General features: G+C 41.1%; 1 protein-coding gene across 1 annotated transcript in view; it reads left to right on the forward strand.

Moving 5' to 3' along the window:
- The window catches only part of DEPTOR (DEP domain containing MTOR interacting protein), a 142,872-nt gene that overhangs the window by 98,607 nt on the left and 18,182 nt on the right, over nucleotides 1-26,083 (forward strand). The window contains exons 7-8 of the mRNA XM_003408166.4: nucleotides 2,512-2,582; nucleotides 4,389-4,493. Of these exons, the coding sequence (XP_003408214.3) occupies nucleotides 2,512-2,582; nucleotides 4,389-4,493 (176 nt within the window). The remainder of the gene's footprint in view (nucleotides 1-2,511; nucleotides 2,583-4,388; nucleotides 4,494-26,083) is intronic.

The raw sequence follows: 26,083 nt of genomic DNA on the forward strand, positions 1-26,083 counted from the left end.
CTGCATTTGTTCAGTGTTCTCCCTGCCTCCAGGACAGTTTAGCACCTCTAGGGAAGAGACTTTAACTTGTTTATGCTGTTTCCTCCTCACCAGACATTAGCGATACAAAGATGAGAAGCCACAACCCCTTCTCTCTAAAAGCCCACTATCTCTTTGGAGAAAAAAAATATATGAGTTAGTGAAAATAAGGGCTAATGATGTTGTTCCAAGTGCTTGCTTAAAGGAAAAACTGTTATCAAATGCCATTATCTAGGCAGGTAGCTCTTTTTCATGATGTAACATTTTCTTTACCACCTGCTCAAGGGTTAGCTCCAGGAAGAAAGTTGTCATCTTCAAGGGAAAGAAGAACTGCCTTCCACTCCGACTCTGGCTGAAAAGCCACTGAGCATCCATGCATTACTGAGTTTATTAACTAATGGGGCATTGCCAATAAAGTAAAATGAGGAAGGAAGAATTTTATTTTTATGATTAAGATATTTTAAGCTCAGATAGATCTCAGTTTCAGAAAGGGGACAGATGTGCTAGAGGCATTTATATGTTTTTGATTGCATATGATAGTAGAATATGAACAAAATGTTAATTACTTAAATGAATGACATACCCATGTTCCATGTGTTAGTATTATTTCCTCTTTTCCCTTGGCCTTTGGATCAAAGGGAAAAACTTACTGACATGTAGGCAGAAAAGTCTCGTTGCCTTTCTTGGGTCTTTGAGGACCAGAGCTGTCAGGATTGAATTGTGGCTTTAAGTCCCACCACCTACTCATTCTGGCCAGCTTCTTCCTCCACTAATAAAATGTTCCCATGACCCAGTAGTCTCATCTGTGATTTTTTGTTTTCTCAAGCAGATAATCGGGACTTCATAGTAACACAGTTCAAAATTAAACTTCATATATACACGGAACTATTATTTGTAGTATTATGTATGTAAATTCTCATAGCCAGATGGGAAAATGCTACAGGTATCACCATATACTATTATCAGTTTAGTTATGATAAGCAAAGAAGTTACCAAAGTTGTAAAAAGAGAAAGCAAAAAAAAATCACTTCCTGGGCCTCAGAGTTTCTACATTTTTTAATATAACTAAGAGAGAAAAATCTAATAAAATAAATGATCAGTATTTTTTTTTTTTTTTTTTTATTGTTGCCACATAACTGCAGTACAGTGTGATTTTTCTGTCTAAATTCTTGGACTATCCCTTGAGGGTTTCGGGGGGTGGGGACGGAGTTGTCTAACAGGGAATATAAAAGTCTCAGCCCGCAAACACTGACCACTTCTCTTACCGCCTGTCTGTCTGCTGAGAAGCTATGTCCTCCTCTTGCTATTTGACCAACTCCCTTTTGTTTAGGGAACATGATTCCATTTTCACTTTTGTGAGCTTTCTGAAAGCAAAAATGATAATCCCAGCCACCTGTCACCTCAACAAGAAGCACTCGGTTGCCATTAACTGGGAGGGTGCTTATTAAAATAGTCAGGAAGGCCGTCCATGTAGGCCAGCCACACCACTGCCTCCTGCAATGCCTTAGCCCTTTTTTCTCCTTACAGAGATAGCGTAACACATGAGGGCCAGTGTGGCACTGTTTCTCTGTGGGTGAGAATGTGGAATCTGACATCAAACGCCTGGGTTTGAATCTTGATTCTGCTACACATTAGCCCCAGGACCTTGGACACAATCTGTTTTATTTTCTATGTGTCTGTTTTCTTACTCACAAAATGAGGATAATGATGAATCTAACTCATTGGTTCTTGTGAGCATTAAATGAGATAATATATTTAAACACTAGCATAGTGCCTAGCACATGTGGAGTACTCAGAAAATTTTACTAGTATTATTACTCAAGTGTGAACATACAGTCCTTGGCATTGCTGTGGACACATGTGAAGCCTTGGTGTGTGGCATGTATACAGTAGGTTGGGGCAGGTAGGTTGTGTGGGGTTAGCTCTTGAAATATGGCTGTCAGACCCACTAGAATTAGACTCTCTCCTAACTTTGACATCTATAAGTGCATGTCGGGAGTTAAAAGAAAGAAATATGAGAATTAGAAGACATGGCCTCTGAGAAGACTTTCAACTCATCCCTTCCCCCTGGCACTCTTGTTTCCCTTACCCTGCTCTGTTTCTTCTTTTCCCAAAGCTCCCTAAGTTAGAGTTAGAGCTTTTTATGTTTGCTGATACCTTCTGTCTCTTTCCCAGGTAGTGTAGTGGTTAAGAACTACAGCCACTAACCAAAAGGTCAGCACTTCAAATCCACCAGGCGCTCCTTGGAAACTGTGGGGGCCAGTTCTGCTCTGTCCTATCAGGTCACTATGAATTGGTATCGACTCGACAGCAATGGATTTCGTTTTTGGTTCTGTCTGTGTCAGCTAGAGTGTAAGTTCTGTGAGGCAGAGGTCTTTGCCAGTGTTGTTTACAGACGGTCACGTATAAGGCATTCAGTAAATACCTGCTGAATGAATAAACGAAGGAAGGATTCAGAAGTGTTTATTCCTTGACATTGTGTCTGTCTCACAGTGTTAAAGAGACCTGTCACTTCTGAGGAACTCCTAACTCCCGGGGCTCCATATGCAAGGAAGACATTCACGGTAGGCCCTTACCATTTGTTTTTTTTTCCTGTGCTGCTTGCTTTTCTGTGCCACATGGACATGTCATTGTGTAGCTTATGAATTGACTTAAAAATTCTTTCTTCGTTGTCTTTTGGTTTTTAACACAATTATAAGAGTAGACTTTCTTGACACTTAGGCACTAAAATCTTAATTGCACTTATTAAAGATTAAGACGTCATGTCCTTTATTATCGATAAATTATCGATACTGCATTTTAAATGCTTTTTGATGTGTCCTTTCATTAAAAATTTTCCATTTTGCTGTTATTCTAATGTAATTACTGATCTTAATGAAATATTTTAATTCTTGCTGAATTAGTTAATTCTAAAAATAATTTAAGATGTTAAAGGAGGCCTTGAATAAATTGTCCTAAAATAAGGAATGGTGCTTTCAACGATGCTACCATGCTTTGAGTTACAAACACCTGCCCTGTAAGCAGCTCCTGACTACCTTACACCTTTTTGGAGGCTTTTCGGCCTTCTCTCCAACTCTCATCAGCTCTACTGGTTCTCTTCAAGCAGAATCAACGTTTCTTACCCACCTCCTTTCCTGCTGGCCCTTTTATTCAGTCTCCTCATACCTGCAGTCCTACCCTCTTTAAAACTATTCTCTCCTTTCCTTCAGTCTTCTAACTTTAGTTCCATTACCTTATAGAAATGTCTCTCTACAGTCAATCATACTACAAACATTTGTCAAAGGGCCACTTCAAGTTCCTCATCACTAAGGAATCAGAGCAAGACAGGCCCAGGTCCTGCCCTTGGGCACATTCGCTTTTTGCATTTGGAAGTCAAAAACCCCACTGTGATCATAGGTGGCCAATATCAGAAAGGCACCGGTAATATGTCTGTATCAGGGAAAAAGGAAAACTATACATGTGGAAGTGAAATGAGGTATAGTCGACTAATAACAGCAAACCCTAAAGTTACTGAAGTGCCTAAAAGTCTTCTTAACAATTTTCACAAGATTTTTCATTTGCTTCTCGCTATTCCTCAACCACCAGCGTTCGAGAGGCAGTGGATTACATTTCTGGTTTTTAATTTAAATGGCATTGCCAATAATTGATGGTGAATGCATTTCATCTGTATTTCAATTGGGATGTGGATTAAAGACATGTCTGGTTGATGCCCAGGGAACATAACTGACAGTCCTAATAATGATTCTATAGGAAAATGTATTCTCCAGCTTCAAACAACTTTTGGATAAAAGTCTATTTGTAAAATATGAACTTCATGTACTTTTCCAATTTAATTTCTTTGTAGAGAAAACTGTGTTTCAACGTAGCCAAGAGTCTTTATATTTCCCACCATTAGTAATTTAAATTGTTACTTTAGACCTCAGTGACGTACCAAGATCATCAAGAATGTACCCTTTGGACCCAGGGGAATAAAACAAACTCGGTGTAGAAATTGGATCTGGAAAGAAATTTCAACTATGTTTTTAAGATTTTCTAAGCCTTCCATTTGAGTTAGAGATTGAGTTGTATAGCAGCCTAAGAAAGAGGCAATCTGCCAGTTATTTATTTTGTGCCCTTGCAGAAGAAGCATCTTTCTGCCAAACAGTTGTAGGTTTTTTGACCACATTTTCTGTGGAGATATACCAACATGTATCAACTGTGTTTGTGATAGAAGCAAAGTGTTCCACTCCCTGGATAAAGTAGAGATGAAACAGAGAAAAGATACATGTCGTAGCACCCATTTAATCCTTGGCTGGCTTTCGCACTCTTGAAAGGACAGGCAGATTGCCAGGCACTGTCTGCAGGTTCCTAATTGTGGCTTTCCTCTCTAGATTGTTGGTGATGCGGTTGGCTGGGGCTTTGTGGTCCGAGGAAGTAAGCCATGCCACATCCAAGCCGTGGACCCCAGCGGCCCTGCAGCCGCAGCAGGAATGAAGGTACTAATTGGTGGTGTTTTCCTATTGTCTTTTGTATCTGTTGTGGGTTTTTCAGGCCGAAATGGCCATGATTCTTGCTTAGGATCCAAACCTCTGTGATTTTGTACTCTTTTTCTACTATTTTCTTTACTGATTCTGTGAAATGCCTTAACCTTTCCCTGGGTCCACCCTCTCCTTTAACAGACAAAAAGGAAAGATGCCATCCAGTTGATTCTGATTCATGGAGACCTCACGTGAGTTAGTGTAGAAGTGTGCTCCATGGGGTTTTCAGTGGCTGATTTTCTGGAAGTATATATTCAGATTTTTCCTCCTAGGCACTTCTGGGTGGCCTTGAACCTCCAGCCTTCTGATTAACAGCTGAGTGTGTTAACCTATCAGAAGGTAAAGGTGGGCAGCAGAGAATGGTTCAAGGCAGCAGAAAGCACAGCTTACTGCTAGTGTGGATAACCAGCCCCAGTATGATTACAGGCCGGCTCTGCCCCTGAGTTGACAGTGCTTTGAACACCTCCTTCACAGTGGCGAGGCATAGGCTGGCTGGGTCCTGTTCTCGGCAGAAGCTACAGAAGCCTTGTTGGCCAAGGCAGTCTGTGTTAGATGCCTTTCTATCTCCTCAGTACTGCAATGGGCCCAGCACCAAAGAAACGCAGAGCAGGAAAGTTGGCTGGGACCATAAAGGGCGAGCATTTGTATCCATGCCGAGACTGCATTTTTTATTTTCTAATGGAACTTTTGGCTGTGGATAGGATTTCATATTTTATTTCCACAGTAAAGTACCTAGTCTAAATTATTTTTGGCAGTCTCTCACATGAAGCTTGGACTTAAAGCTTGTTTCCTTTGGGGAAAGCAATGGATTTACATTGCAGCCCAGGACCTCATTTTGCTTAGTCAAATGTACAGTGAACTTGATTTTAGCCCACCTTCATTGATTGACGTGCTTAACTGTTTTAGGCATTGACAATTGATAAATTAACTCTTTAAGATGTATATATACCCTGATACATGGGTTACCTAATCATTTTTCTAAATTTTCTGAAGTAATACTTCATCTAGTTCATATTCTTAGTTTCTCAAGAGGTTTGCAGTGATTTTCACATGTTGTAGAGCAGTACAGAATTCATTAGAGTAGCATCTCCAGAACTGTATTATATGGCATGCTGGTCAGCGAAATACCCTGTCCTGTGGTTCTGTGGTTAAAGCAGTTAGGCCACACATTTCATCCCCCTCTTGGAAAGTCACAAAGCATATTAGCATATTAACAGTTCTAATCAATCCTGCAGGGAAACAACCTGTTTAATACAGAATTTTGTTATTTAATATAAACATTGGAAACCCTGGTGGCTTAGTGGGTAAGTGCTACGACTACTAACCAAGAGGTCGGCAGTTCAAATCTGCCAGGCGATCCTTGGAAACTCTATGGGGCAGGTCTACTCGTCCTGTAGGGTCGCTATGAGTTGGACTCAACTCAGCAGCAGTGGGTTTTGGTTTTAATATAAACATTCAAGTGGGATCTTTATTAAGATTGTAAGTTGGAGCCCTTATTAACTGTCTAAGAAGATGATTTTGGTCCAGCTGTACGTTGGAATGAACACACACTCACAAACACACACACATACGTATGTGCCTGTGAAATATGTATTTTTCAATTGCACTGTTTGTTGGTTAAATGAAAATGCCTGAATTCCATGCTCTTCCATAATGTTTAGCTGTGTGTGTTCATTTGAAATTATTTAGTACATTATTTTCTTATCTAAAACACTGGGTAAATTACTTCCTGTTTTACCAGATTTCCCTTACATAAAAGCCACTTGTATAACCCAATCATAGAGGTTCATTTTCAGCAACCCGTCACATCCCTGGCTCCCCTTGTCTAGGAACCTGCAGGACTAGTGTTTGGTTGTCCAGTGCTCCCTGGGGAACCTTCCAGGAGGATGCCCTGGGAAAGGATCGGCTGATGTTACCTGCACATTGATGGACCTGCGTGGCCCAGGCAGTAGAAATTGTCCAATATTCTAGCCAGGGCACCTCCTTTTAGCGTCTCTGATGGTAGTGGCAGACACAACGTGATATAAAGGGCCCTCAGTGCCTTCGCTGTCACTCCCCGCACTGAGCGTCAGGCTCACGCCTCAGGTCCTGGCCCCTGGTTTTCTCCTGATTTCTAATGTGGACAGAGCCCTGCATCTGGGCCTTTTTGGCTGCTTCATCCAGTGGGTTTTTCATATTTGTACTGTGGCTGCCAATTTTACTCCTTCACTTGCCGGTAATAGAGATTATCTAGTAACTAAGTTTCTCGGGTTTGCTGTATCTCTGTCTTTTATTTCACCTTTTTATGGGGATCAAAAAGTTTTAAGATGTGAACTCACCCATATGTGAACCGGGCAGGCCCCAAACTGAAGAGATTAGATGCCATTTTTCCCCTGTTAACACTTCAAAATTTTCCCAGACCAAGAGGAGAACTTTTTCCCTGGTTTAAATGGAACTCTTAATCCATGACTGGAGAAGACCCTCATCTTCTTTAAGGCCTGCATTAAAATTTACTTCTCTGGAGAGCCTGGAAGAATTCCAGATAGATATGTACTTTGAGAGAGTGATAAGGACTACCCCAGCTCTTTTTTGTACTGGAGTAGAGAAATCTTGTGCCTAAGCCATTTAGGAGCCCTGGTGGCACAGTGGTTAAGAGGTTGGCTGCTAACCAAAAGGTCAGCCATTTAAATCTACCAGCCACCCCTTGGAAACCCTATGGGGCAGTTCTATTCTGTCCTATGTGGTTGCTCTGACTCAGAGTTGACTCAACGACAACGGGTTTGGTTTTAGTTTTGGTTTAAGCTATTTAACCCCAAAGCCCCAAAGGTCTTCATGTGGTTGACCTCTACTGAGCCGGATTAGGCTGGTGGGGGCTGGATCAGGCAGTTAAGGTGCAGGATGGGACTCTGTCGAGGTACATATCAGAAAACAAATAAATGTGCAGGTGCACCGAGTTCCAACATGACTTCAGTTGTAAATGGTATTGAGTTTTAGGTTTTTGGTTGAAATATTAGACTTATACTATGTCAAACTTGTTTCAAAATTTTTGTTTATACTCCAACCCATTTCGCCCCTTCCCTTCTATTTCCCTTCTCATCTGCATGCGGTAGTAGCATATTTGTTTCTAAGGACCACAAAGTGAACAGATGCCACCAGTCGACAGAGGCCCAAAATACTTCTACTTTTAGCTTTGTCTGAATCAAGAACTACATAAAAAAAAATAAAAAAGAACAATTAATTACACCTTTTCTGAAAATTTGCTGTATTCTTTCATAGTGCTGTCCTCCCCTTCCAGGCCCAGAGAACAATGGCTGTAACATCATTAAACTACTTACTTGGTCCAGCATCTGTGAATTCGGGGTTATTCTTACTTTGAAGGTTCTTTTACTTGAAAAGTAAAATCCATAAACCTGCCTTAGAAAGGACCTTTCTTTGGAACTATAGCTCTCGGGTGGGGCATGAAATATGGAACCCTCAGAAGATGAGTCAACCCATGCACTTCATTTTTAGAGGTTCTTTCCTGCCTTTGCCTATTGCCACCTTTTCACTCATCTTGTAGGAATTTCATGCCAGTAGCTGCTGAAAGAACAGAAGGATTCTCATTCATTGAGAGTCTTCTACATGCCTGATTATGTACCCTTTCTGTACATGAGCCCATTTAATGTCAGCATCTAAGTACTAATATCCTGGAGGAAGAAAACATTCCAGGAGGACGTTATTGTTTCTTACTTCTTGTCTGCTACCTTGAAGAGGAAGCCAGCTTTCCCTCCATGCTGTTCTGCAGGCTATAATTTGATGAATATTATGAAAACACTGGCTTCATGTCACAACCTTTAATGACATCCTCTTTTTCATCATATCGAGTCTAAACCCATACCTAGATCATGCTATCTAGCATAACCTTATTTTACATGATTCTGTAGGAGGCATTGTGCACTCTAGTCAGGACAGGTTTTTTACATTTCACAAATATATCAAGCTTGTGTCTATGTCTGTCCCTCAAATAAATCTAATTAAGTGACTCTGACACTTTTTAAATCCCCTAGTGGCTTCCCATTATAATTAGAGTAAATTCCAGATGCCTTCTGTGGCCTACAAAGACTGTGACCACGCCTTATTTCCTACTCTATTTTGCAGACAGCTCCATTGGCCTTCTTTCTGTTCCTCCCAAATTCCATGTTTTTCCCTGCCTCAAAAAAAAAAAAAAAAATTTTTTTTTTTTCAGGGGGGATGGCTGGCTCCATTGCACTCATTCAAGTCTCAGATTAAATGTCAGGTTTTCAGAGAAGCCTTTGTCTTAGTTACCTAGTGCTGCCATAACAAAAAAATACCATGAGTGAGTGATTTTAAAGAATGTAAAATTTATTTTCTCACAGTTCAGGAGGCTAGAAGTCTGAATTCAGGGGGCCAGCTCTAGCAGGAGGTCTATCTCTGTCTACTTCAGTTTTTAGTAACTGCCAGCAATTCTCGGAGTTCCTGGTTTTCCAGATACATCTGTGTGTCTGTCTTCATATGTCACCTTCCCCCAGTGTGTGTGTCCCTATGTCTGCTCTGCTCTTTTTATAACTCAGAAGTGATTAAGTTTAGGATCCACCCTACTCAGACATGACTTCATTAACATGAAAAGAACAAACCCCTATTTCCAAACAAGGTCATGTTTACAGATACAGGGTTTGAATTTCCATATGTAGTTTGGGGGCACAATTCAACCCCTGACACCTTCCTTAAATACCAAGAGACAGTTCTGTCTCCTGCCTGTTACTCTTTATCATATTATCCTGTCTTATTTCCTTAATATTTATCAGAATCTAATGATATTTATTCATATATTTACTGTCTGTCTCTGTAGCTCCAGAGATGTAGGGACCTTGTCCTGACTACTATATTCCCAATACCTTAGCACAATTCCCGGCATTTAGTAAGCACTCAGAGAAAATTCATTGAATGATCAGATGAACTGGTGCTTTTATAGAAAGGCTAAGGGAACTCCCTTAATTGAATGCCTGTGTTGTATCCTCACATATTTCACATGCGTCGTTTTAGTCATCTAGTGCTGCTATAACGAAAATACCATAAGTGAATGGCTTTAACAAAGAAAAGTTTATTCTCTCACAGTCCAGAAGACTAGAAGTCCAAATTCAGGGCACTGGCTGCAGGGGAAGGCTTTCTGTCTCTGTCAGCTCTGGAGGAAGGACCTTGTCATCAGTCTTCCTTGGCCTGGGAGCAGCTCAATGCATGAACCTCAGGTCCGAAGGACGTGCTCTGCTCCTGGTGGTGCTTTCTTGTGATATGAGGTCCCTATGTCTCTCTGCTCGCTTCTCTCTTTTATATCGCAAACGAGATTGGCTTAAGACGCTACCTTGTAGACCATAAGGTATAATTGCCACTAATCCATCTTTTTATATCATAGTGATAGGAGTTACAACATATAGGGAAATCACATCAGAAGATGAAATGGTAGACAATCATAGAATCATATAAGGGAATTATGACCTGGCCAAGTTGACAAATATTTTGGGGGAATACAATTCAATCCATGACACGCGTCATCTTTTTTATTGTTCTGACAACTCTGGAAGACAGGTGGGTAGCGTTCTCCACATTTTACAGGTGAGGAAACTGAGATTCAGTTAATACCCTTCCCAAGGTCACCCAGCTTATAAGTGTCAGAGCTAGATTCAAACATGGCCTGTCTGCCCAAAGCCCAAATGCTTCCTATTGTATTATTTCAAAAACTGCATACCCAGGAGGCAGAGCCCGAAAGAAGAAGATATAGTCCATCAAAATCTTAAACCTCTGGTAAACTGCTCATCGATGCGTGACTTTTCATATTTCCTGCTGCGAGAATTTGTTTTTGATTCAAAATATGTTGTCAGAGTGATCACATGTTCACCTGGATTGGCTCGAAGAAGATCAAATAAATAACTTTATTCTTGGTACCAGTCCATCACTTAGGTCAGGGTTAGAGATTGAAGGGGCATTCAGTTGCAAAGTGTGAAATACTCACTTTTGTTGGTTTAATCAAACACTTGTCAGAACTCATCATTTAGTCTTCAGATGCTAAAGGGGTTTGGGCCATTTACAAATAAGGAGCAAAAGAAATCCTTGCTGTTGTCTGGGAAGATTATTTTTTCTTGTGGGAGTAATTAAATCCTGTGAGAAAACAGTATTCAATTTTTATGTGACCCTGTGCCAACTCTCAGAGGTATTCCAAGACTCCTGGCTCCTTTTCTTGTTTCCTGCTGCAATGAATTGATGGATGTGGACTCACAGGGCCTCTTTTCTCTGTTTGTTTCTTTGCATGTTTGTATAGAAACTGAGCTATCTGAGTCAGAATAAGGAATTGGTGGTCATGATGTTATTTTTTTCCCCCTCTCGAGAATTTCTATTTTTCACATAGAGGAAAAAACTCAAAATTCTGCTTTTTGTTCTTCCCTTTCCATGTCAATAAGCCTGCCTGTTTCCTGGAATTTTCCTCCTGCACCAAGAGAAGCCAGGTTGGGCAAACCATTTGAAGTTCCTAATTAAGTTTAGCTAAGACGCTTTGGACACTGAAGTAGCAAATTGTGGAATGATCATCAGCACAGATGTAAAGAAGCAGTTGGTGATGTTTTAAAAGGAGTTTCTTTCTAATGAAGTTCAGAAAACCATAAACAGGAAAAAGGTGTTCTTTGGTGTGCTGTGCCATGTCTCAGTCTTGCAGAGTTGTCACTTCTCACTCAACTGAAAGTTGCAAGGCCAGTGTTTCTTTGCTCAGACTCTAGGAGAATGGGAGGAGACACATGGCCACTTTGCCTGTGGGGGGTGCTTCCAACATAAGAGGGTCACTTCTCAGGACCTCAGATCAGACCTCTTTTCTGCTCGGTATCCTTTATTTGCAGGGAGCCATCAACCCTTGGAAGGACAGGGTCAATGTTGCATAGCTCCTTTTTCAGTAATATTAATCACCTACCAGATATTGTATTAGACCTTTGTGAAATTTATAGTCTGAAGAGGGAGCAAGACATGAATCAAATAATCTCACTATTGAAAATATAATTACAACCAAAAATACCAAACCCATTGCCATCGAGTGGATTGTGACTCATAGCCACCCTGTAAGACAGGGTAGAACTGCCCCATAGGATTTCCAAGGAGCAGCTGGTGGATTCAGAATGCTGACCTTTGGTTAGCAGCCAGGCTCTTAACCACTGCGCCACCAGGGCTCCATAATTACAAAAAATTTCTTAGTTTTGGCAAGGCAGTGGGAGGATGACAGGGAGCACTTCCCTGAGGAAAGAATGCTTGAGGCTGAGATTGAAGAACAAATAGAAATCAACTAGTTGTAAGTGTGTCTGTGTACATGTATGTGTGCATGCATATACCAAAACTACAAACTAAATCAGTTGCCATCAAGTCGATTCTGACTCATGGTGACCCCACGTGTGTTAGAGAACCATGCTCCATAGGGTTTTCACTGGCTGATTTTTTAGCCGGTAGATGGTTCATGGAGCCTTGGTGGTGCAGTGGTTAAGAACTCAGCTGCTAATTGACTCAATGGCAACGGGTTTAGGTGGTTCATAATAGGCGTTCAGTAAATATGGGTGTCATTTATTATATCTTCTATAATTACTGTGTTTTTCTGAGTCTTCTGGCTGATGGTTGGCTGTTTATATTTACAAACACAAAATAATAAAACAATGTCTAAAGGAGGGCATGATGGGGGGCAGGGTCTACATAGCCACATGTTTCTGCCTTATTGTAACACATGACTCTAATCTAGCACTTTCTCACCTTAGAAGTGCTAAGCCTCAGTTTCTCATCCTAAAATGGCAATGATAACTCTTTATGGCATAACTGGGAGGATAAATAAGAAATATATGAAATACCAAGTCCATGGCCCATCATGTGCTAGGCATTCAGTGAGTATCATCTAACATATTTCAACAAATATAAAATGCATTGGTTGCAAGATGTGCCCCATTTCAGAGTCATTAAAATGTGCATCTTAGAATCAGGTATTCTAACACTGGTATTACATCCGGTCCCAACCCCGCCAACTGCTGCACTCATATCAGTGCGTTCACTTTTGCTTACAGCTAACTCATATGATGTTTAGTTAAAGCCAAACATTTTTCTTCACAACTGTGGAAAAAGCCCTCTTTTACAAAGCATAGAAATGGCAAGTTTCAGAAATATCTTGGCACAGTTCTGTGTTGCTCCTAAATTAATCTGCTATGGGCTTTAATACTGGCTTTCTTTGTGCTGAATCCCTGAAGTTAGGAAGAAGCATGAGCACTGAAGAATGGGAAGCCTTGGGACCACTAAGGCCTCAGTAGGTTAGATGGTTCTGTTTTCCAGGTCGCACCTGAATAGCTAGTATAAGGCCAAATCCTATCATCCCTCTGGGGGACTTGTCAAAAGCAGATAATCCTAAAAATGTTCCCAGGTGTAAGTCAGGGACTACTCTAGACTTACATAACTTGGAAGAGATTCAAAGCTGATCCAGCCAAAGCTAGACATTTCTCTCCAAAGCCATACTCCTGGGATTGATCCATAACCAATCTTGGGAAGTAAGGATAAGCATGATACTGTTTTTACTGTATCTGTTGGTATGTATGTGGCTTACAGAAGATTCCACAGTTTTATACTATATATTAGTTATGATGAGGTTCATTTACGAGTAACATCAAATCCTTCAAAATAATGGTTACAACTAGCTAGAAGGCCGGCAGTCCAGAACTGACTGTGTCGCCAGTGTCTCTGGTCTCTTACTTTGTTTTTTCACTTTCCTCAGCTTCCATTCCCAAGGTTACCATGCCAAGGTGGCTACAGAAACTGTTACCATTGTGTTTGCAATCCAGCCAGCCAGAAAGCAAGAAGGGATGCAGAAGATCACTATACCTCCCTTGAAGACTCTCCCTAGAAGTTGCGTATACTACTTCTGTTTATAGCCAACTGGCCAGAACATAGCCACACATGGCCACACTTAAATGCAAGGGAATCTGGGAAATGCAGACTTTATTCTGAGTGGCTGGCCATATGTCCAGGAAAAAAAGGGGCAGTGGGGAGGGCTCTATTAATAAAGAGGAAGAAGAATATGGATACTTAGGGACAACTAATTGTCGTTGACCAGAAAAGAATTGTACAATCTTCTTCAACATTCAAATATTCATTGAGTGCCTCTGTGTATCATGCACTGTTGCAGGCATTAGGGACCCAGTGATGAGCAAAGCCAGCAAGGTCCCTGCTCTCATGGAGCCTCAGATCTAGTAATGAGACAGATATTAATTATTCACACCAATATTTAATTATAAATATAATATGCGGTTGTTTGACAGGAACATTACTGGATGTAGGACCTGGGTCTCAGAAACAATTTTTTTTTTTTGGCACATTTTATTCACTTTCAGAATTTCATGATGAGAACTATTATGTCTTGGGTTGAGTCTGTCATTTGTCTTTAGCTTTGAAGTCTCTTAGTTCTGCCTACCATTTTTTCTGCCAGGTACAATAAAATATTGTTGGCATTACAGTCACAGCTGAGGGTTCTCAGGAGGGAAAGAGAAATGATGGAGAGCTGAAATGGGAAAACATTTGTTTGGCGGAGGGTCAGGTCACTGGAACAGGAACTATGGATGTTGAGTTGATTGAATGTTTTGTTTTGCACATTCCTGTTCCTCCTCCAATCTCTTCCATCTCAGCAAATAGCTTCACCATCCACCCAGTTGTTCGGGCCAGAAACCTAGAAGTCATGCTTGCTTTTCTCTTCTCCCTCACTGCCAGCATCCAATCCATTTTCAAGCCCTGACAGTTTACTTCCAAAGTGTATCTCGAATGCGTCTACTTTTCTTCATTTTCTCAAATCCAAACCACTGTCATCTCTCACCAAGACTGCTATAGCTCTAAACGGTCTCCTTTTATCTATTCTTCAACCTTTATAATCCATTTCCTACCTGGCATCCAGAGGAAATCAGGCTATTCCACTCTCCTGCTTGAGATCCTTCATTGGTTTTACATTGCATTTAAATAAACTTAAAAATCCATACCAAGGCCTACACAGCCCTGCATGATCTGACCTCTGCCTGTTTTTCAAACTGTATCTCCTTGCCACCCTTCTCCAAAGCATGAACCCTAGTGTCATGGTACCCAGTGCCATCGAGTGTCATGGTACCAAGGTTAAATCCTGACGATGTGCTTACAGATAGCCTTAAGCAGAGTTTGTACTGGTGATCATCAGACACTTGTTCTGGTCAAGGCTTTGTTGTTGTCGTTAGCTGCTGCTTGGTCAGCCCCCAACTCATGGCAACCCCACGCACAACAGAATGAAACGCTGCGCAGTCCTGCATCACCTCCATGATTGGCCATGGGTCAGACAGACCATTGTGATCCATAGTATTTTCATTGCTGATGTTTGGAAGTAGATCACCAGGCCTTTCTCCCTAGTCTATCTTAGTTTGGAAGCTCCATTGAAACCTCTTCAGCATCATAGGAACACGCAGGCCTCCACTGACAGATGTGTGGTGGCTATACATGAGGTGCACTGGCCAGGAGTCAAACCAGTCTCCCACATGGAAGACGAGCACTCTACCACTGAACCACCAATGTCCCACACTCAGGGCTTTAGTATCTGTTTTTTTCTTATTTTGTGCTTTGTCTGACACTGGTTCAAGTTCTTATTCTGGCTGAGTCCCATGTTTGAACCTTCGCCCTAAGACTTCATTTTCTACCTCTCTCTGTCCTCTGGCCCCTACACGCAGACATAGTCTTTCTGCCAAGTACCACTTAGATCCAGAGGTCAGGTTCTACTAAGGCCTCCAGATTTTTAGGGGCCCCAAGATGTCCTGATCACCACAAGACCTCTCTGGGCCAGTGTGGATCTTGTGGATATTTTGAGATCACCTTCAAACCCATTGGCTTCTGGGCGGTGAAGAAGGCCATTGGCAATGCTTAGGGGTGGTTAGCTTGGTTTTTCTCTTAGCCCTTACTAGGATTTTACATTAAGTAGCTTTATAAATGTGAATATATTAGGGTAAAGATAGTTGTCAAAAATGTGTTTTAAATTCACACATATATAAATGTGTTTGAATTTCCAAAGTGTTATTTCCACTACTAATCATCAGAAACTTAGAACTAACTTTAGTTTTGGGTTATATGTGCCTTTGAGAATCCAATGAAAGTTATGGACCCTCTTCCCAAGAAAAAAGGCATAGGTGTCTGTGTTTGTGTGTATGTCACATTTTACATACAGTTTAATGTTGTCACAAATCTTCTGAGGCTTGCCCATGGACTCTAGGATAACACTCCCCCAACCTAACCTCCTCATTTTATAAATCAGGAAGGTAAGGCTCATGGATGTGAAATGACTTATCCAGGGACAAACGAGATGTGTATAATAGGCCACAATTTATATTGTTGCCATCCTTCCTCTATTCCATCCCTACGGTCATAGTCATACCAGCAACTAATATTACCTGGGCTGTTTTGAGTTTACACTATGTTCAGCTGTTTTAAATAATAATAATAATGCCTTATTTTGTAAAACATAAGCCAGAGGATATCACATTTCTTTGTATTCTCATAACTTCCTGAATAGGGGTAAGTAGGTAGTATTAGCTCCATTTTATGCATAAGAAAATCAAGACCCAAGTAAGTTGATCAGGCCCAAGTTAAGCATACATTCCAGCTCTTCCTGTGCCATGAATCCCATTTTGGGGTACTGGGCCTGAATATAATCCTCTTGTTGAAAAGAAGAGTATGCAAAAACACAGAGATCTTTGAATGAGTGCCCAGACCAGTGTTTCTCAACCCTCGCTGTGCGTCAGAATCACCTGGCAAACTCCAAAAAAAAAAAAAAATCAAGAGATTCAGACTCAGTCGGTCCTTTATGGAAATTTCCCAGGTGATTTTAATGTGCAGCCAGCTGGGAGAACTACAAGCCAGACCTCTTAAAAGCCTGATACAGTGCTGCATAACCCTTCATGTTGTGGGATGAAGAGCTGTGCTGATTTTCTTGCCTCATATTCAAATGGGAGGCGGTGTTCCACAGTTTGTTTGCAAAATGCATTGTGAAGGCATTTGAATGGAGTACTTTGGGGATTGAGGTATATCTTTGCAGGGTTTCAGTTACAAGCACATTCAGAAGTTTATTAGCTCCACCTGATGTCAAAATTTGCATGGAAAAAAGCAAGCAAAGAAGAAGCCCCAAAATCTCAATAACAGGTTTTTACAGCCCATATTGCTCATGGTGTCATCTTGGTTGCTTTGAATCATTACAGCTATGCCATGTGGCATTCAAGAAACCTGGTGTCTTAGTTTCGAGTGCTGCTATAACACAAATACCACAACAGGGTGGCTTTAAAGAACAGAAATGTGTCTTGGGGGACAATACTTCACAAAGGTAATGTTCCACATCCTAGTTTGGTGAGTAGCATCTGGAGTCTTAAAAGCTTGTGAGCGGCCACCTAAGATACAACTATTGGTATGTAGTCATATGGAGCAAAAGAGGAATGGGGGAAACCAAAGACTCAGAGAAGAAACTAGTTCCCGGAACTAATAGCCAACATGAACCACAGCCTCTTCTAACCTGAGAGCAGAAGAACTAAATGGTGCCTACCTATCACTACCAACCATTGTGACTGGGGGTACAATAGAAGGTCCCAGATAAAATGGGAGAAAAATGTAGAACACAACTGAAATTCCTTAAAAAAAAAAAAGTCAGACCTATTGGAACAATAGAAACTGAAGGAATCCCCAAGACTATCACCCTAAGATACCCGTGGATCTTCGAATTGAAGCTACTCCTGGAGGTCACCTTTCAGCCAAATAATAGATTGGCTTATAAAATAAACAGTGTCACCCATGAGTAATGTGCCCCCTTAAACAATTAACTATATGAGACCAAAAGGTCAACATTTGCCCAAAAGCAAAGATGAGAGGGCAAGGAGAGGAAGGGAAGCTAGATTAGCCATCGGCGGAAATGGAATAAGCAGAGTGGAGATGATGAGAATACTGACACATTGTAAAAATTGTAACCAATGGCACGGAACAATTTGTATAAAAATTATTAAAGGGGAACCTAATTTTTTTTTTAATTTGCTGTGTAAACTTTCACTTAAAACACAATAAAATATTAAAAAAAAGAAAAGTCTTATCTCAGAAAGTTACATACTATGTGACTCCATTTCTATAACATTCTTGGAATAACAACAATATAGAAACAGAGAACAGATTAATGGTTGCCAGAGGTTAAAGATGGGCTTGGGAGTGATGTGATCATAAAAGGGCACCAGGAGGGAATCAGGGATCCTGGACTTCGTGGCGTCAGTGTCAATGTCCTGGCTTCAATGTTGGGCTGGGTAAAGGATGTACAGGATCTTTCTGCATCATTTCTTAAAACTGCATGTGAGCCTACAAAAAAAAAACAAAACCTGTTGCCATCAAGTTGAGTTGATTCCAACTCATAGCGACCCTATAGGACAGAGTAGAACTGCCCTGTAGAGCTTCCAAGGAGCACCTGGTGAGTTTGAACTGTTGACCTTTTGGTTCACAGCCATAACACTAAACCACTACACCACCAGGGTTCCCATGTATGAGTCTGCAGTTCTCTCAAAATAAAAAGTTGAACAAAAAAAAGAAAGAGATAAAGAACAGAAATGTATTTTTTCACAGTTCAAGAGGCTAGACGTCCACATTCAGGACACCAGCTATAGGGGAATGCTCTGTCTCTGTAGGTTCTGGGGGAAAATCTTTGTCTCCCTCAGCTTCTGTAGCCCCTGGCCTTCCTCCATTCCTTGGAGATCTTCAAGTGGCGCCTTTTCTTCTCTTCCTCTCATTTGTGCTTGCTTATCACTATGCTTAATATACTCTTTAACTCCGAAGTTTTTACGTTTAGGACATGTCCCTACACTGATGTGGCTTCATTAACATAACAAAAAACCTTTCTTTCTAAATAGGCTTATGTCCACAGATACAGGGTCAGGACTCCAACATATACTTTTGGGGGACACAATTCATAACACCTGGCTTCCCCTCACTGCACCTAGGGATGGGATTTCAGGACGAGGTTTCAGCCCCTTGGATGGTGAGTCTGCCCGTGAGCGGCTGTGTCCTGTATCCACTGGGCCCTGTTCTCTTCGAGCAGTGGTGGCTTTTTAAAGAAAATGATTTAATTTGAGATCTGAAAATATACTGTATTCCATCTCAAGGAAAGTTTCAAGGCTAGGTGAAGGAGGCCAGTTTCTTCTTAATTCAAGTGTACTTTTGTCTTTAGCGTTAGAATACGGATGTTTCTCTGCTGAAGAGATCATGTTTATTTTCCTCCTCCTCATACCAAGACCAAACCTACCAGATTTGGCAGAAGCACGTGCTGACTGCTGAAAAGTTTACAGAGCAAGTTCTTAAATGGAGCTGCTTGCTGAGAGAAGTGCTTGCAGGGAAAGCATGGAATGCCAGCGATCTGCCTAAGCAGGGCCCACAGAGTCCCACTTCACTTGGGAGGAGAAAGCTGCCTTTGTGACAGCCATGTGTGACCAGCTGGGCAACCAAGGCACGACCACAATGTTCTGACTACACTGTGTTCTAGGGCGGGCAGCTGCCTGCACGTACCACAGCTGGGTTCGTGAGATCAAGTTCCACTTCACAGAGCCAGACTAATCAGGACCAGGCACAGACCATATCTTTGTAAGCCCAGAGTTTCATGACTGTCTTCTGGCTTGGCCAAGGCCTGGGGGAGGTGGAGTAGTGTGGGTTGCCCCAGTCTGTGTAAGCTGGAATCCTGGGCTGTGTTCCATCTGTGGTGCATAGACTTGTATGGCTCAAAGTCTGTGGGAGAGTTGGAAGTCCATTCTCTTCAGGAGTTTCTGATCTTGTGGAAATAGAATATATTTGGAGAGAAATTACAGGGAAAAAAATGCATATTTATATGTAACTGGTGGCTCCATTTTGTAGTAAAGATGGCCATGCCCACCCCCTTGGCTTTACGCATCACCTCTAAGTGAATGACTCTCCACCCCAAGCTCAATTGGAGCTCCCATCCTGGGCACCATTGTTAGCATCACTCATCAGCATGATAATGTCTCCAAGTCCAAACACCTCTTTGCCTTAAACCTCTTTGCCTCAAACATTTAAGGCATGGGTCTAGAGCGGAGATCAATCCCCTTCACCACTTCTGTCGTTGCCACCATTGTTCTCCCAGTTAGCCAGGCTTGAGGCTTGGAGCCCTCTTGTCTCCTCACCGTTTTTCCTTAAACCTGTCAGTGCTGTTTGTGCAGTGAACTTCCATTTTTAAGCCTCATAGATTCCCACTGCTCTTTTATCCTCTGTCTCAAGCCTAGGTGACTAGTTCCATTTTTACTCTCTTTTTTAGAAGGTATGGTAATGGGCTTGGGATTTCCGTTGGTCAGCAGGACTGGCAGTTGGGAGGAAGAGCTGGACACAGACTAGGGGAGAGGAAAGAGAAGCTGGAAACTACCAGCACTTCTGCATTTATCTCTCATCTCAGGGGAAGAGTGAGAACAAGTTGTAACCCATAAGCATCTCTGCATCTGTCCTAATAACTTGCTTTTTCTACTGCTCAGTCCATAGTCCCTGGACTGTCAGCAAGCACCTTGGTTGCTTATTGTTCCTAAACCTTCATTCCTGGTTGGGTGAACCACACATTCATTCCTGAAAGTTGTGAAGTAGAACCACAAGAGAGGCAGGTGAGGAACTCTGTGGAAGGCTATGGCCTCATCATCTGGTGGTGTGCTTGAGACCACTAGTGGTTGGCAGAGTTGTCAGTCAGGAAGGAGAGCTGGATGTGGAGCAGGGGAGAGCCAGGATGAGCCAGAACCCTCTAGCACTGTACTAGTTGCTTAATATATGTTATCTCTGTTAATCTTTGTAACAATCCTATGAGCTGGGTATTAGCTTTATTTTATAGTTGAGGCTTAAAGAATCTGAGTTATGGCCTCTGGTTATGCAACTATGCAGCAGCGTCAGAAGCCAAACACCCAGGTCTGTCTGGCTCCAAAGCTATTGGTGTTTCCATTATATCATGCTGCCCTTCAAATGTGTTCAAATTATTTTACTTTTCTGGTCCTAAGTTTCTCCATCTGTCTAATATTGGCAAAATATGTTATCAACTCTCAGAAAGTAATTTTCCAAATCTATGTATTTCTCAACGACTGCTGTGCTAAGCCCCTAAAGATATGATCCAGAAGATGACACACTGGTCCGCATTCACTTTTTATTGTTAGATAAACCTTTACTTCCAACCTTTGTCCAAATCAGCATGAGAAGAATCTCTTGACCCTCTAGCACAAGTTCTTGAACGGAAAACAGCCCTGAGTACTGCTTGGCAGCCCTTTCCCTGGCCCACAGCTTTCTTGGTTCTGAGTATGGCCACATGTACCAGTAGAAAAGAAAAGAGTTCTCTCCATGGTTCTAGAGCAGAGACCAGTTACTTGGCTCCCTCCCCTGGAAGGCACCCAGCTCTACCTAACTAACAAAGGATGTCTAAAGTTGCTTAGTCCAGATCTCACCACACCCAAAGAGAGATTGGTCCACGCCCAGACCTGTTTATAATCCTTTATTCTTCCCACCAAAACTACCAACTGGATGGTGGCTTAGCTGTGTGTCTGTGCAGAATACACACGTGCACACACACACATTTTGTTCTTAGCCTAGATCAGACCAGCGTCACTTAGAGTTAGATAATGTCACCAACATGCTACAAGTCATCCCTTATGAATGAAATCATATATGAAAAATGCATTGCATTTATAAAAACAAAGTTATAATGTAGTTACTTCCTGATGAATAACGTTAATATACTGCTCCTCATTTAGTAATCTGTCTTTTAAACTGTTGAGGATATTAATTTTGCATTCTAGCATAATTCAGAAAAAAGAAAAATACTTCTGGGGGTTAAATGGCTAATAATAAATGCCTTAAGGCCGAACAGCTAATTGGGTGAGTGGGTCTTGTGAAGGGAAGAATTTGGGGTCAGGAAGGAAGTCTGACCTTGTGGATACTCTTTCCCCATAGCCACAAGCTTGGGTGGGAGTTGACCGTGCTCATGTGGGAAATGATCTGTGTGTTGAGAGTCTCTCCTGCTGCTGGAAGCCCTACTTCTCAATGACGGGGAGTTCTAAGGAGCTCACTGCATACACAGTGTCAGCCAAATTTGTAATGGGGTATAGGAGTGAGAATTTATGTATCCCCTGTGGTTTAAAGGCCCCCAGCTGACAAATTTTATTCCTTCAGTAGCCAAAGAAGTTTACTGAGTCTTGTGATTATAGTGTGCATACATTGCTTCTCCTTAGTCACTGGACACTTATTACCTTGGGAAACCACCAGGTCAAGAGCATGCTGTCTGTCCTTGGTACAGGCAGACCCTGGAAATGTTTCTAGCATAGTAGTGAGCTGCCTGTGGGAAAGTCACAAATCCTCATTCACATCTCTGGAGAGAATCCCCAGGAAGGCAAGGTTGTGTCCTAACCTTTTAGGAACCCAAGTCCTATGGACTGAACTAGTGTTCTTCCTATCACCCCTCCTTTAAGTGCACGAGGAAACCCTAGTGGTGCAGTGGTCAAGCACTCAGCTGCTGACACAAAGGTCTACGGTTCAAACCCACCAGCACTCTTCCATAAAGATTAGGGCCTTGGAAACCTTACTCTGTCCTTATAGGGTAGCTACGAGTCAGAATTGAGTCAACAGCAATGAGTTTGGTTTTTGAAGTACATGAAAGTCCTCCTGTGATTGACACACTCAACTGAACAGAGTGGACCAAGGGCCAGCCTAAGTCTGAAACATACTGAGGGTCAGTTCAGGCTGGAAGGAGCGCACGTTCTGTTTGACTCCACGAGGTACTTTGGATTATTTAATTTGAAAAAAAAAAAAAAAGCTCTCGTGTTGCTTTTTTGTTATTGTTATTGTTATTGTCATTCTGATGTGAAAGAAAGTCATTCTAACATATGGTTGGCATTCTTTCAAGGCTCATTGTCCAGTCTGCTCTTTGGGAACACCACATATATTCTATTAAAATGCATAAAGCTTAGAGGAAGACTGCAGTTCTCTGGAGAGAGAATCCTGTGTTTGTCCAAGAACTGGATGTCTGCCTCTTCCCACACCATTAACTCTCCAGCCAGTTGCATATTTGGGGGAAGATTTATGGAGCGAACATACAGCTGCAAATTTCCTTTTTTTTTTTTCCCTCAGGGACAGTATTCTCTTGTCAGGGATGTTATGTGTTAAACACAAACAGACAACTTATATACTACAGCAATAACCCAAACTCTAAGCAGTATCCTTGCTGAATGTAAACATTTTTGCAACGTAAAACATTCTAGAGATGTGAAGAGCTCACACTTACTAGCAGATCTTGGCTTCTTGTTGTCTTTGAGATATTTGGGTGAAGGACTATCCTTGAGTCCAGCTACATTCTACAGCTGCTTCCGTTCTGAAGCAACTTCATTAACGTGAATACCTTGTAGATGGGATCTGAGATTCCTTTATCAAAGGAGCCCTGGTGATGCAGCAGTTAAGCACTTGACTGCTAACTGAAACGTTGGTAGTTCTAACCCAGCAGCATCTCCGTGGGAGAAAGATATGGCAATCTGCTTCCATAAAGATTATAACCTGGGAAACCTTATGGGGCAGTTCTACTCTGTCACATGGAATCACTATGAGTCAGAATTGACTTAAAGGCACACAGCAACAATAGTTTCTTTAAAAGTATGCTGATTGTTTACAGTGGTTCCCAGATTTTCTTCCTTGTGAGGTCCTACTGGATTGGGACAAATTCTCTCTCATCACCTTGCTTTTTGTTTTTGGTTTTTTCCTTTATTTTTGCTCTGAATGAGTATCTCCATACTCAACATCTGTCTATTTTTATAGCCCAAGTCAGAACCCAGATTGGCTTTCATGGGTCTGGATCCATGCAATGGTTTGCCAAATTATTTATTCACATCTCAAGATTTTACAAAGTAAAAAAAAAAAGCGTAACTCCACTTAGGAATTATACTGTTACCATAGATGAATTGTCTACTTTTATAAAAGTAATCATACTGTAATCACATTATTGGGTACATATCTAGGAGTGGAATTGCTGGCTCATGGGTTATACATATATTCGGCTTTACTATTTACTACCAGTTTTCCAAAATTGTTGTTAAGTTAACATGACCACCAGGAACATATGAGAATTCCTGTGGTACCGTATTCTCACCAACACTTGATATTGTCAGTCTTAAATTTTAGTCATGGTTTTTGGTATTCAGTGGTATGCCGTTGTAACTTATTTGCATTTCACTAATAACTAATGAAATAGAACATGTTTTTCTGTATTTGTCAGCTATTGATATTTCCTTTTTTGTGAAGTATGTACACAGATCCGCACATTGTATAATTCGCCAGTCTGTTTATAGGAGTTCTTTTTGTATTCTGGATATAAACCTTTATTGGTTTCATGTATTAGAAAAAAATACTTTCTTGTGGCTTGCCTTTTCACTCTCTTGAAGATGTCTTTTTATGAACAGTAATTCTTAATAGTGTACATTTTGTGAGTCTCTTCTTTTATGGATATAGCTTTTTATATCCTGTTTAAGAAACCTTTTTACCCCAGGGTCATGAAGATATTCTCCTATGTTGTCATCTTGAAGCTTTATAGTTTTACTTTTTGCATTAGACTCATAATCTACCTGAAATTCATTTTGTGACTGATGTGAACTAGGGGTTAATATTTTCTCATGGATAGTCCATGGACCCAACACTATTTATCAAAAAGACTATACTTTCTATCACTGCTCTGTAGTACTGTCTTTTCTTTTTGTAAACAGCTTTATTGGGACTTAATTCAGATACTATATAATTCACCCATTTAATGTATACAGTTCAGCGCTTTTTAGTATATTCAGAGTTGTGAAACCGTCACCACCGTCAATGTTAGAACATTTTCATCACTCCAAAAAGAAATCCAGTACTCTTGAGCAGTCATTAGTCATTCCCCATCCTCTCCCCTCCCCCACCTCTAGCCCTAGGGACCTACTAATTTATATTCTGTGTCTATGGATTTTCTTGTGTTAGATATTTCATATAAACGGAATCATACAGTATACAGCCCTTTGTCACTGGCTTCCCTTAGTCTATACCAGTATATTCTTTTCATTGCCAAGTAATAGCATCAGTTGATGAACTTTTGGGTTGTTTACAATTTTTGGCTGTTATGAATAATGCTGCTATGAACATTTGTGTAAAACTTTTTATGTGGTCATATGTTTTCAATTCTCTTGGCTATCTGCCTAGGAGTGGAATTGCTGGGTTATGTGGTAACTCTATGTATAACATCTTGAGGAACTGCCAAACTGTCTTCCAAACTGCCAAAATTTAGCTCTAAAGGAGAAATAGACTGTAGGCAAATGATAATTTGATTAAAAATTGAAATGTCAGCCTCCCTCTTTTTGATTTTTTCAGTTACATATAAATAGAAGTTATTTTTTCACATAGAATTTTAGAGCTGAAATGCACTTTAAAGCCCACTAATAGAGAAATTTCAGCCCAATCTATCAAATGAAAAACTCATAGAGAAGTGAAGGAGTATGATCAAGCTCACTCAGCTCATTGGGTGCAGAGTTGAAACTAAAACTTATCTCCTGTCTTCTAGTGCAATGCTTTTTCCAATACCCTAGGCTTAACGTGGAAACCCTGGTGGCGTAGTAGTTAAGAGCTATGTCTGCTAACCAAAAGGTTGGCAGTTCAAATCCACTAGGCGCTCCTTGGAAATTCTATGGGGCAGTTATACTCTGACCTATAGGGTCACTATGAGTTGGAATCAATTTGATGGCAATAGTTTTTTTTTTTTTTTGGTTTTTAGGCTTAACTTGACCCCTGGCAAAATACTCATTGGAGAGAGAGGAAGAAAGGAGAGAATGAGAGATATCCCTGGAGATATCCTTCTTAGGAAATCCATTTTTTGCTGTGGATAAGCCAGGCTTTATAGACAGGTGCCACACATTGATCACCATGCTGTGTTGATCACCTGATACCAATATTTCAACACCCACCTACAGAAGACAGATGGTATGTTGAGTCTTCTGCCCTTCTGCTTCTATTGTGAAGTAAAGACTGCAATGAAAAAAGGAAAGTGGGTGGAATTGGTAGTGCTGGTTAAAGGCAGAGATTAGGTAGTATAATTACTGTGATAAATGGTGTGGTTTGGGGGAGTTTGCTGGCTGAATTACATGCAGCACTGTTACCAAGGGTAATTATACACTTTGCTTTCACCTTATATCTTTCCTTCTGGAATCTTAAACTCTTCATCCAGGAGTCATCAATCTTCACCTGCTTCTTGCGTCCTAATGTTACCCTAGCAGAGAGGAGCAGCTGCCTACATTGAGAGGGACCTTCTTCCTTCTTTTCCAGGTTATAAGTAAACATGGTTACCGTATTTGAACTCTGGTTGAAGATAGTTAAGATGGCATATACCTCTGCCAGGTCAGGGCCAAATGTAAAGATTAGGCTGAATTATCCTTAAAAGAGTAAAAAATGATCCCCTTTTCTCCCTTCCCTAGATGATGATGGTGATGACCATGATCATCAAGTGAACGTTT

Source organism: Loxodonta africana, chromosome 14 (assembly GCF_030014295.1).
Source record: "Loxodonta africana isolate mLoxAfr1 chromosome 14, mLoxAfr1.hap2, whole genome shotgun sequence".
NCBI lineage: Eukaryota > Metazoa > Chordata > Mammalia > Proboscidea > Elephantidae > Loxodonta > Loxodonta africana.